The 12,163-nt window shown below is 39.1% G+C and overlaps 1 protein-coding gene across 2 annotated transcripts in view; it reads right to left on the reverse strand.

The window, feature by feature from the left end:
- Window positions 1-12,163, reverse strand: part of LOC134838864 (inositol 1,4,5-trisphosphate receptor type 1-like) — a 466,592-nt gene that overhangs the window by 72,847 nt on the left and 381,582 nt on the right. The window contains exons 1-6 of one of the 2 annotated variants that reach the window (XM_063854158.1): window positions 11,723-11,786; window positions 11,268-11,288; window positions 9,779-10,087; window positions 8,489-8,706; window positions 4,547-4,708; window positions 1,251-1,502 (exon numbers count right to left, since the gene is read on the reverse strand). In XM_063854158.1, coding sequence (XP_063710228.1) covers window positions 1,251-1,502; window positions 4,547-4,708; window positions 8,489-8,706; window positions 9,779-10,060 — 914 coding nt within the window. In that variant the 5' untranslated portion in view covers window positions 10,061-10,087; window positions 11,268-11,288; window positions 11,723-11,786. Of the gene's footprint in view, window positions 1-1,250; window positions 1,503-4,546; window positions 4,709-8,488; window positions 8,707-9,778; window positions 10,088-11,267; window positions 11,289-11,722; window positions 12,042-12,163 lie in introns of those variants that run through there. The other variant, XM_063854157.1, reaches the window with a different exon arrangement.

A 12,163-nucleotide genomic window follows, 5' to 3' on the forward strand; every position in this document is an offset into this window, starting at 1 on the left:
ATTTCAAATCTTTGTAGAACATTCTGAACACATATATTACAACAAAAACATAGCCAACAGGCAGCTAGAAAAGAGTCAATGAACGCAAGGAAAAATTTTAAAAAATACTGCCTTATTTTTGAAGAAAAAATCTAACTTAAACGAAAAAATATAAGGCCATAAAGCTCCTTGAATTTCAAGAAAAATTTATGATTGAAACCTGTTTTGATAAGATTGACCCATTTTCGAAACTAGAAATCGATCACGTTTCTCGCGCAGTCTACATTTTTGCTGATCCATAGTGAAATTTGCTTTCATTTTAATAAAGAAAATGAACTGAACTTAGAAAAAAAAATCAAAATTTCCACCTCCAAAAATCAACTTCGAGCGTGAACAAATTTTCACTCCTGAAAAAAAACGAAAACAGCCAAGACCTATTTAAGAGTCTTCACTACTTTCATAGACTCTCAATAAAACTGCTGGATAAACCATTTAGATGAATCTGAACAAAAATTGCGACCAGCGAACAATTCCATCATTAAAAATCTACTTCAATGAAAACAAACCGAGCGAAAGTATCAAATGGAAAAATTCGTACTAAAATCAAAATACTGTAATCAGAGCTAAACTATACTTTAAAGTAGGTTTCGATGCACATGGCCGTAAGACTAAACTTCGTGCTCGAGGAAGCTGAATCAATGTAATTTTTCATTCCAGTGGGAAATCTTAAAATTAAAGCCTTCAAAACTAGAAGTCGATCACGTTTTTCGTGACCTTTACACTTTTGCTGTTTGAGAATGGAGTTGGATTACCTTTTAACAAAAAAATGAACTGAACTTAAAAGAAATCAAAAGTCAAACAGCTGAAAAAAAATGAGCATGCATAACTTATAAGAATTTTTTCTCAAAAAAAAATACGTTCATTGACTCTTAATTAAAGAACTAAGACTATTTTTTGAACATAATCCCATTCAGTTGGTAGCTACAGTTATTTCAATTTGGAGATTTTTAACTAAGCCGCAAATACAACAAAAATCAATCACTTATATAAGCACATCAGTCAAAATCGGCATTGACCACAAAGCCTGAAGTACATATCAATTCTTAACTAAAGACCACTAACAGCAGTTTTGACCCTTTCAATTATACATTAAATAACCAGCGCATTTTTTAAAATTTTAATTAGTAATTGGTCGTCCTATTACATAAAAAGTTCTTCCCAAAGAAAATTCAATGTGTTTCAATGCTGAATATAAAAAAAAATTAGCTCACTCTTCGATCGATATCTGCATTGGAATCCTGGACCACAGTCTGGCATACCTCACCGGCTGCACCTGTTCCTGCGGATCTCTATCTACGTGCATCCTGAGCAACAGCTGGCAGAAAGAGGCTCTCAGGTCGTATGGCAGTTCTGCATTAGACATGCAGGTCATGATCAGGTCTATGGGCAGTTGTTTTCCGATTACGTCTATGGCCAGATACTGTCTGTCCAGGCACATTTGAGAAAACAGGTCCAGTTGGTACCTTGAACAGAATATACAGACCATACTTCATGAAAAGTTTTCGCTTGCGATTGTCAAAACTAAACATATTGAGAATTTAACATAATACTCAACGCATTCAAACGGCCAAATAAGCTATTTAGAAATATTCCCGAAAGAAAATCTGCACAAATTTTTCATAGAAATTCACGTACAGCATGGGAAAATGATCATGCAGGAACATTTCCACTTTTATTGTAACCACTTTTGATCCATGATTGAGACCTTTGGGCTTTGCAGTAGACGAAGTGAATGAATGAATACTGAGAAGGTCTCCTTTGTCCCAGGAGACAAAAAGTCCCTATTCTATTTCTCGACCATTATACCTCCAGCATACTACACTTCACCTTAATTATTCAGTCCTGCAGTCCTATTTTTATTGCCTATGTTCAACAAATATTCATTCTGGGGCAAAAATCAACTTACCGAATCCCGGATTTTCACAATTTTTTTTTTAAATATCAGAACACTCCCTAAAGCCCCCGGAGTTTGAATCTGTAAAAATATTAGGTGAAAACTAAAATTTAGGCTGGCAATGAACCTAAAATGATTTTAAACAGTTTCAAACGGTGAAAACTTTCATTTGAAATGCCTCTGATATCTTGAAACGTGAAAATCTGCATGAGCTTGAATGAATTATGTCAGTGGCAGGCGAACAACTAAAACACGCTTTGATAGAGTAGCTATAGGTTTTTTTAATCTATCCAATAAAGTACAACATTAATAATTTCTTAAATAAGTAATTGAAACAAACACACAAAAGCGTAACTGCAAGAACGCACGTCGATGCACAAACGCGCGTTGAAACCAGTTTTCCAGGAAAAGCCCAACGCGCGTGTGTGCATCGACGTGAGTGTGCGCGTTCAGGTAGTTACGCTTTTATCATCTATCTGTTTCAATTACTTACTTAATTAACAATGATTTAATTCATCGAATAGAATAAATTCCATAGCTTCAGTACTTGTCCCGCGTCAAAAGCAGCCTTCGCCGAGTATAGCAGTCTGGTGCCGAATTAACTGGTCGGGTTTATACGGCTCTTTTGCCCGAGGCCATCTTCAACTATGTTCTAACTGTTGAAGAGTATGTTTTTGCTCTTTCTGAGAGAAAGATGCCAGAAAATTGTGAAAGAGCCCGGAAAAGTGCGCAAAACTATGCAAATGAGTTCTTTTTTCAATCATGCGTTCTAATATTTCATTTTTATTCATGCCTTGTCGTGAAAGAACATGTGTGAAAGAGCAAAAACATACTCTTCTAATTTCTAGAACATTTTATGCATGACGCTTTTTCAATAAAATGAATTCAACTAGAGAAAACTGGATCAATAAGTAAAGTTTTTATTCCATTAGAAAACTAAAAAGTAATCGAGTGTTCATGTTTTTTCGCGCCATTTCCACGTTCGTATTTGGAGAGTACTATTTACGTCACTTTCAGCAGATTAATTTCAATTGAACTCAAAAAGTGCATATATACCTAAGTGCATTCATAAATGCATCAATATGTATGAATACACATCTGTAGTAATTAGAGACTTTTACTGAAAAATAAAGAAAAAATCAGCAAGACCTATATAAGAGTCTTCACTACATTCATTACTCTTTAAAAAAAATCAGCGCTACCTATATAAGAGTCTGATGTACGTTCAGCGACTCTTAATAACGGCCCACCCTGAACACTTTTCGAGACAACGCTGACGTAGCAACTCATTAACACAATCAAAGATTAAATCGCTCACACTACATAGCCAACTGACAGGTGGAAAACTGTGATGACTTGTTTTTTATTTCGAAGTAAAAAAATATACGGCATTATCCCTCTTCGAAATTCAAGACAAGTTTGTACTTGCCACTTTTTTGATAAAATTAACTCAATTTGAGAAAACTGGATAATGAGGTTAAGTTTTTATTCCAGTGGGAAACCTTTAAGTTAAATTCTACAATCGAAACTAGAAGTCGTTCACGTTTTTTCGCACCATTTCCACGCTCGTAGTTGGAGATGACAATTTACCTAACTTTCAGCAAATGAATACATATTGAACTCAAAAGCGCATATTTATCCAAGTGCATTCACAAATGCATTAATATGCATTAATATGTATAAATCCACATCTGTAGTTCTTAGAGCATTTTAAGACTTTTTCCTGATCAGAGTCTTAATTACGTTCATTGCTCTTCATATGAAACACTTATTTTTTCGTGTTCAAATATTATTGTTGGAAGGGTAATAACCTCATGAATTCTCTCACACGAAGCAATGGTCCTCTTCCATTGAGTAACAATTACATACAACAGTGCAAAGTTGCTCATTTTGATTCTATTTAGCACCACGATATGAGAGGAACACATGAAATATTCTCCGTATCTGATGATGCAAAAAACAAAGTACGCCTCGTCTGAGCTTCAAAAAAGAACTCATTTTCTGATCAAAGTTAGCTTATCCGTTCACTCCCAAACAAGCAGCACATTTCAGTGAAGTTGCTCAAAATAAACGATTGTTGTTGGCTTTCAACTATCACCTACTTCAAAGTAGACCAAGTACCATTGAAAGCCTTCTAATCTTACACACCATCAGCCCCAATTAAAAACTTCAGAGCGGGCATCCAAGTAAATTTGGAGTCATTGATTCATACCAAAATTATTTCAAGCAGGCGTTAATACTATATACACTATTTCCATACAACACAATTTCCATTTAAGGTAACTTCGAAAGAAATACATTAAGTCTAGGTGTAAAACGCAATAAAAAGCGTTATCAAACACAATTGGGTTGTTGATATGTACTTAGTACACATTCAATTAACCGACTTAAATGTTTCGACTTAAGTGTCAAGCATTAAATTTGAAGAAAAAAAATCAAATTTTTTCCCGTTTTTTCCATGGCCGATTATTCCTTCAAGAAAATCAATTTACCATAGAAATGGGATGGCATTAGTCAATGATGCAAAAAAGACTTAAACCTACGGAAAGATTATAGAACGATTATAAAATTGAAGAATTGAATATGTGATCTTAGAAAAGTGAAAGAACTCGCCTGTAATACTCCAGGATGCTTTGGTCTTCTTTCACTCCCTCTTTGGCCCCAAGTGCTAGTAGCCTCAGAGACTTGCAAACCTCTCTCTCCTGCCCAATAGAACCACCCCCCTGTGAGTTGTGCAACAGAATGGACGCTGCAGCCGAGGCATTGCTTTGCAGGCTAAACAACATTGGGTCATCAAAATGGGTGGTTTAATTTTTTTCGTGAATGAACACGACCAAAAATCAAAAGTTTTAGCATAAAAATTATTTTCAAAATTACTTCAGCACTACCGGTAATTGGTTTGCACATCACACTTAATTAAAAACGCTCCAAGCTCGATGCCTGCGAGTAATCATCATCATCATCATCATGACTAAGGCACTACTGCCCATTGTCAGCCACATATTGAGTCCCGAACTATCGCACGCCATCGCTTTCTGTCCAGGGCTGCCTCCATGCAGGCATCTTTCCAGCACAATCTCCACTTGTCTGCCCTCATGTTCGGTGGTTTCAGAACACGTTCGAGGTCAGCAGCGACTGTTGATCTCCATGTTCTTCTGACCCCACCTCTTGGTCTTTTCCAAGTGGGCGCCTTCTCGAAGAACAGTGCCTCCTTCGTCACTCTCTCATCCGGCATTCTGAACACATGTCCACACCACTTCAGTCGCATACGCCTCAGCACATAGTCCATAGGTGAGTCAAGTTGTGCTTTGCGAAGCAGTTCCTGGGTAGCTATTTCGAATCCATTGTAGACAAATCGCCGTGCACACCTAGTTTCGAATGAGGACAACCTGGCCAGGTCCCCTTTCTTAACCGGCCATGTTTCTGCGCCGTATAGGAGAGCACTTCTTACGCATGCTTTGTACACTTTGCTTTTGGTCCTGGTGGTTATGTTTCTGTTACTCCAGAATTTCTTCAGCTGCGCAGCATTTCTAGTCGCGCTGGCTATTCTGTGCTGAACTTCTGGGGTAATGTCTCCGTTACAGGTGATGCGGCTTCCTAGGTAGTCGAACTCAGTGACGTTTTCTAGCTTAACACCATTACAAAATAGCACCGTTGGCTCGCAACAGGAGAACATGCACTTAGTCTTGGACTCGTTCAGTTGGAGTCCTACCAATTTTGCGGCGTCAACTACTCGATTCAGTAAGTTCTGGGCGTCATCTGGATTGTCCTCTGGCAGGCAAATGTCATCTGCATAGTCCAGGTCAGTAATACTGGTTTCTAGCCGGATACCTAGATTCGTGTTATCTGTGGCGACGTTCAGGATCCGATCAATGAGGATGTTGAACAGGAAGGGTGACAGGACGCCACCCTGGCGGACTCCTGTTTCCACGTGGAACGCCTCTGATAGGTTGTCGTTTCTTCGCACGATGCTGTTGGACTGTGAATACATGTTCCTGAGAATCCTAAGCAGCTTGTCTGGCATTCCGTGATCTTCCAGGATCTTCCATATGGCATCTCTCTTGACGCTGTCAAAGGCAGCTTTGAAATCTATGAAGACCATCACTGTGGGTCTATTGTACTCACTTCGCTGCTCGATTATCTGTCGTAGGGCGAAAACTTGATCTCTACAACCTCTTCCCTTCTTAAAGCCGGCTTGATTATCTCTCGCGTATGAGTCGTAGAGGTCGTCAAAACGTGCGAGTAGTATAGCTTCCAGGATTTTTAAACCAATGCAGAGCAGAGATATTCCTCTATAGTTGCTGCACACTAGTTTGTCACCTTTTTTATGAAACGGCAGGAGTATTGACGTTCGCCATTCATCTGGGACTGCCTCTTCTCTCCATATATTTTTGAAGAGGTCTTTCAGAAGAAGTACTATTCTCTCACCTCCTTTTTTGAACAGTTCTGGTGGGATGTGGTCGCACCCGCCAGCTCTGTGGTTATGGAGGCTTGCTAGTGCAACCTCAATCTCACTTCTTAGCGGCTCTCCCTGATCTATATCCGTAAAGACTCCAGTACTCGAGACGACCTTGGGCAGTTGGGCCGGGCTGTTGTCAGCATTCAGAAGTTGGCAGAAGTGAGTTGCCCATCGTTGCATGACTTCCTTGCTATCGCTGATTTGTTGGCCATCGAGACCTTTGACTGTTTGTGAACTACTCGATTTGGCACCACTCAAAGTCCGAATGAGGCGGTACATCTCTCTAGTGTGTCCTCTTTCATTGGCGTCCTCAATTTGATCCGATTTCATGTCGAGGTAGCAGTTCTTGTCTTTTCGGATGAGTTTTTTCACCAGCTTTCGTTGCGCAGCTATTTTCGAGAGTTCAGCGCCCTTAGCCTTGAGGTTTTCACGTGTTCTGATGGCTTTGAGGGTTTCATCAGATATCCAAGGTTTCCTTACGGTGCACGAGATTCCCAGATTCTTTTTCGCCGATGATATCATACTGTCTCTTAGGATTTCCCATTTCTGGTTCACGTTGCTGGTAGATTCGGTTACTGAACAAAGGGCCGTACAGTATTTCCTGGAAGTACCTGTATGTTGGAGCGCATCGAGGTTGAGTCTAACTGTTCTATGGGTTTTGACATATGTACGAAGTTTCGTCTTCAGATTGCATTTCACCATTCTATGGTCGCTGTCGATCCAAATCTTGTCACTTCTTGCTCTGATATCGTTGATCGCTGTGCGCCATCTCCTCTTGATCAGGATGAAGTCTATCTGGTTCCGGGTTCGTCTGTCGCGTGATATCCAGGTATATAGCTGGTGGTTCTTCTTCTGGTACATCGTGTTTGCAATTGCCAGGTCGTTCGTAGCTGCAAACATAGCGAGGCGTTCTCCATTGTCGTTTCGTTTCGATGTTTTTATGAAACGACCTATGTGTTGTTGTTCCGCGGGGTATGCCTGTCCTAGGCTGGCATTTAGATCTCCCGCTAAGATAATTACATCACCGTTGGGGCATTCTTCAAGAGTCTTTTGTAGTGTTCGGTAAAACTCATCTTTGTCGAGAGCTTCTGCGTCCTCAGTCGGCGCATATCCACATATAATGGATAATGGGTAGGGTTTAGCAAAGATGCGGGCGGAGCAAACTCTGGGGCTGGTTGCTTTCCATGATTGCACGGAGCTGCTGAGTTTCTTGTCGATTGCGATACCAACTCCGTGGATGCCTCGGTTGTCGTCATACCCACTGGTGTATACTTTGTAGTTTTTGGTGTTATGCGTGTTGTCTCCGGAAATTCTAGTTTCCTGAAGGCAGGCAATGTGAACTCCATGGTTTTCAAGGGATTTATCCAGGAGCTCGAGAGATCCTGGCTGTAGGAGCGCCAGAACATTCCAGGTGCAGATGTTGATATGGTGTTTGGTATGTTGGAGCGGTTTTTGTGCCGGATTAGCATTTTCCACCATGACGGCACTCATGGTGGCCCCAGTTCCCGCGGGGGGCGTAGCTGTATTCTGAATACATTTTGGGACTTTCATAATGTGGGTTCTTGGCTGGTTTTACAGGGCTCGCCACGCCCCAACCCTCCTCCTTTATCCGGGCTTGGGACCGGCTGCCTTCTCAAGAGAGTTAACAGGCGGAGAGAATCAATGTTTCGAAAAGAAGACAAAAAAGCGAAACATTGACTTTCTGATGACATTAGCTCTGTGTTAATTTTGGCGTATTGAATCTATAATCTCAGAGTAATGCTTCAATGGCGTATTGAATCTTGGCGTAATTTTGGCGTATTGAATCTATAATCTCAGAGTAATGCTTCAATGGTTCTGCGAACGATCTGATCAGCTAATAAGTTGGTCCTCTCTTCGTGGAAAAATGTTGTTCATCTTAACTGGAAAATCGACCACTTGTTCTGGTATAGGAAGTTGCAAGACTTTGGAATCGACAGAAGGATTTAAAATTGGGTGAGCTTGTGACACTTTGTCAGCAAAGTTAGATTTTGCATGCAAAATTTTCGAAAACAAATCATTTGCTCGTTTTAAGAAATAAACTTTGTCCATTCCACTTCTCTGCGACTATAAATCACCTGTAGTTGTTATTCCTGGCCGGAGCGGGGACCCACACAAGCGTGACTTCGTCTTCCTGCACCACCCGCACACTGGTGGCGTCTGTTGTCGAGGTGGTCCCGTCCGCCGCCAATGTTGCGGTAACTGTCGTACGTGGGTCTAGGGTCACAATTGGTGCCCGTTGTTCTATCTGGATGGCTGGTGGGGGTTCGTCGTCATAGATATCATCGATTTCTCGCTAGAGCAAAACTCATAATTTACATAGTCACCTAATGAACACCTTGTTAACTCGTTCCGAGGTGCAAAATTCACTTAAGTTGAATCAATGAATAGATTTTAGGTTCAAATTAGATTCCACATAAAATGCGGAAGAACGCAGAAAAAATTAATTTTAGTTGTTCGGAACATAAATTTTTTTTCGTCACTTTTGTCTGAGCTGCTGGGATAGTGGTAAAATTTTGTCTCGCAAAAATCCTGCAATTTTTGAAAACTTAAATTTCCATAAATTTGTAGATGAACAAATTTTGAGTTTCACAGAAAATTTTTTTGACTCTTTGAAATTCGAGAATCTTTCATTACGGGAAACTTCTTAAGAATATACTTTTTTAAATGCTAGAAAATGTGAAAATTAAAATCGTTTTTTGACACTAAAAGTCAAGTTTCATATTTCCTGTCTGTTGTTACTGGAGAGCTTAAATGGCCTTTTAGTTAGCACATGAATTTGAATTGGACCAAAAATCAAACCTCGAAAAATTAAATGTGAGCGTGAACAAATTTTAATTTTTTTCAAACCAAAAAAAAACCAAAACCACACGACACAAATAAGTGAATTCACTTCATTATTGAAAAACCTGATCAAACTTCTCCACACTAATTGTTTTTTTTTGTAGCAATCAATATTAAATTTCCCCATCTGGCAAAGTGAATTATTATACAGCGCTTCAAAACTCGTTCGTTGCTTTTTGTGCTGTTGTTGAATGCAAAACCTTTCTTACTTTATTTATTAGGAAATACACAGAATCTATAAGTTTGTGAAGCCTGTTTCACAATCATTCTTTCTGTGAAAAGCATTCTTTTTTAAATTCTCAATCCAGCTTTCATAAATCCATCTTCAATTCAAACCGTTAGCTTTAATTTTTAAAAATCACCCTTTATACGACTTTCCTGGCCATAAAACTCCAAAAGTTCACTTTCATTCTTTCTGATTTAAATCATCACATTTAATTCAAACTCCATGTCACGTGAAGAAAGCCCTGCGCGCATTGTAAAAATTAAAACACACGTTGCACTTGGTAACAAGTTAAGCTAACCGTGACTGTTTTTATGACAGTTTTAATCAGGATGTCCGCATTTCTCTCTTGGAGCACTTGGTTACAAATGAACTCCTGGGTGGTTGGAATTGCCTGATTCATACTGACACACAAATCGGCCAAGTACTGCAGATACTTGCAGTCTTTATTCTCTCGCACAAGAGATATAAATGTATCTATCTCTTTTGTACTGATGTGTTTTTCCAGCAGTTTTCGATTGTTATGCAGAAGTGCAGTTATGGTATCTTCTGCCAAGATGTCATATCCGATTTGTCTTTGCATGAATTGAAACTGCCCCGCAATGTACTCCTAAAACGCATCAAAACTTTAAAAAGCTCAAAAAAATATATATTCAAACATTCAGTTTATTGTTTTAAAAATTCATGATTTCGGCACATGATTTCCGCCGTTCAATCAACCACTGTTAGCAAATTTTAAGGCTTTTTAAACAGGAAACAGCCGTTTAAATCGAAAGTGTTTTAATGGAGAGTATTGATCGACTTTTCATGACAATAAACCCGTTAATCCGACCACTTGGCAAGTGTGGTTGCTGGTATTTTCTAAATATTCCCCTAGGGAGTTTCACTCATTTGAAGGTAAACTTCTATTAAACAAATTGATCCCAGACTTTTTACCACCTGACCCTAACGTACACGCAAATGAAATTAAACACCAGACAACTAATAAAACCTCAAATGAAAGTTGTCTTCACTGCCCGACAAATTAGCATTATCATACAGTGTATTCTTATCGCCTTCACGATCTCAAAACCTAATATACAGCAATTTGCCAAAATGATTTACCAGATTTTATTGCACTTATTTGACATTTTTAGCATAGAAACTAAACAATTAGACGCCTTTAAAACTAACACAAGGTTTAATATACACTTGCAACCATTGGCACCATTATCAGGGGCGGTTCTAGGATTTTATTGAGGGGGCGGATTTTCAAAAAAATTTCGAAAATTTGGTCAACTTTTATTTAGTTTGATCCAATTGATTTTCCGAGCTCTCCCAAAATACTAAAATGACACTGTTTTGGCCAAATTTACTGCGGCGCAGGCAAACATTTAAAAAAAACAGTCCAAAAATCACGTTTTTCGGAGTGTTTCCCCCTCAAAATTATTCAATATAGACGCCAAGAGCCTTTAGAAAAATTTTAGGCTCCGTCAGCCAAAGGACCTAAAACAGAGGGAGGACCCTTTGGGTCGGCAGGGTTCGAACCCCTGAGGAAATGGGGCTTCCCCTCCCCCCGACCCCCCCCCTCCCCCCGACCCCCCCCCCGCACCCACCCAAATCCGCCAATGCCATTATTATCCAAAATATAACTACTTAATTGATCTCTTCAAAAAAGAAATCTAATTCCATCAGCCATGTTTATGCTTCGCAGATGAACTCTAGATGTTGATAGATCGTTAAAAGATAGACTAAAAGGAAAGACCAGAAGATAAAATCTGTCTGCTGTTAAAATCTAGTAGTGACTGTACCTATTGTTCACGACATGGGGGCTAAAATAAGTGACATGGAAACCGTTATACATTCATAAACAGGACCATTTGCATATAAAATTTATACATAGTCAACAGACAAATAGAAAATGATATTCCTTTTGAAAAATATTCGAGTTTCGCGGAAAAATGGTTTGCCTTAAGGCTAATCGAATTTCAAGGGAATCTTTTATTTCGGGCACTTTTTTGATCAAAATTTTTTAATTCTGTAGAAAATTTGAAAATTAATTTTCCTTGTTTATACTAAAATTCATAGAGTTTTATTTTTACCGCCTTTAATTATTGGAAAGCGTGATTTGCTAATGAATTTAACTTGAAGGAAATGAGGAGTCAAACCGCAAAAAAAACCGCACAAAATCACTTCAATCTTGGGCTCATGAAATGAAGAGAAAAATCAGATGAGTTCAATCGGAGAATAGTTTGAAAAATTTCACCTGGTTCTTCCTGTAATCCTGCTGGGCAAATCTAAGAATGCGATAACACAATCTGTAAATATGTTTGATTGCACTGTGACTGGAGTCCTTCAAGTCCTCCATGTTGAAAAAGGGACCATCTGCATTGTCAGTATTCAGAGGAATCCTCAACAGGTTGAAAATCTGCTCGAGCACTCCTTGTTCACGCAGTAGTTTCTGTCGCTCTCTGTCTGGGTCCACCTTTTGGTCGTTTTTGGTTCCTAGTTGCAGTGGGTCTGATCCATCATTGTGTCGATTTGCAACGAAGAATATGAGGTCTGTCAACAGTGCTTGCACATGTCTGAAACGCACAACTTTGCTATGTTATTTGTAAACGACTAAATAATAACAAAGTTACTTCTGACTGCATATGAAATTCTAAGAATCCTATGAAGTACATATGCTTAACTGCCAGAGACGATA

Source organism: Symsagittifera roscoffensis, chromosome 2 (genome assembly GCF_963678635.1).
Source record: "Symsagittifera roscoffensis chromosome 2, txSymRosc1.1, whole genome shotgun sequence".
NCBI lineage: Eukaryota > Metazoa > Xenacoelomorpha > Acoela > Convolutidae > Symsagittifera > Symsagittifera roscoffensis.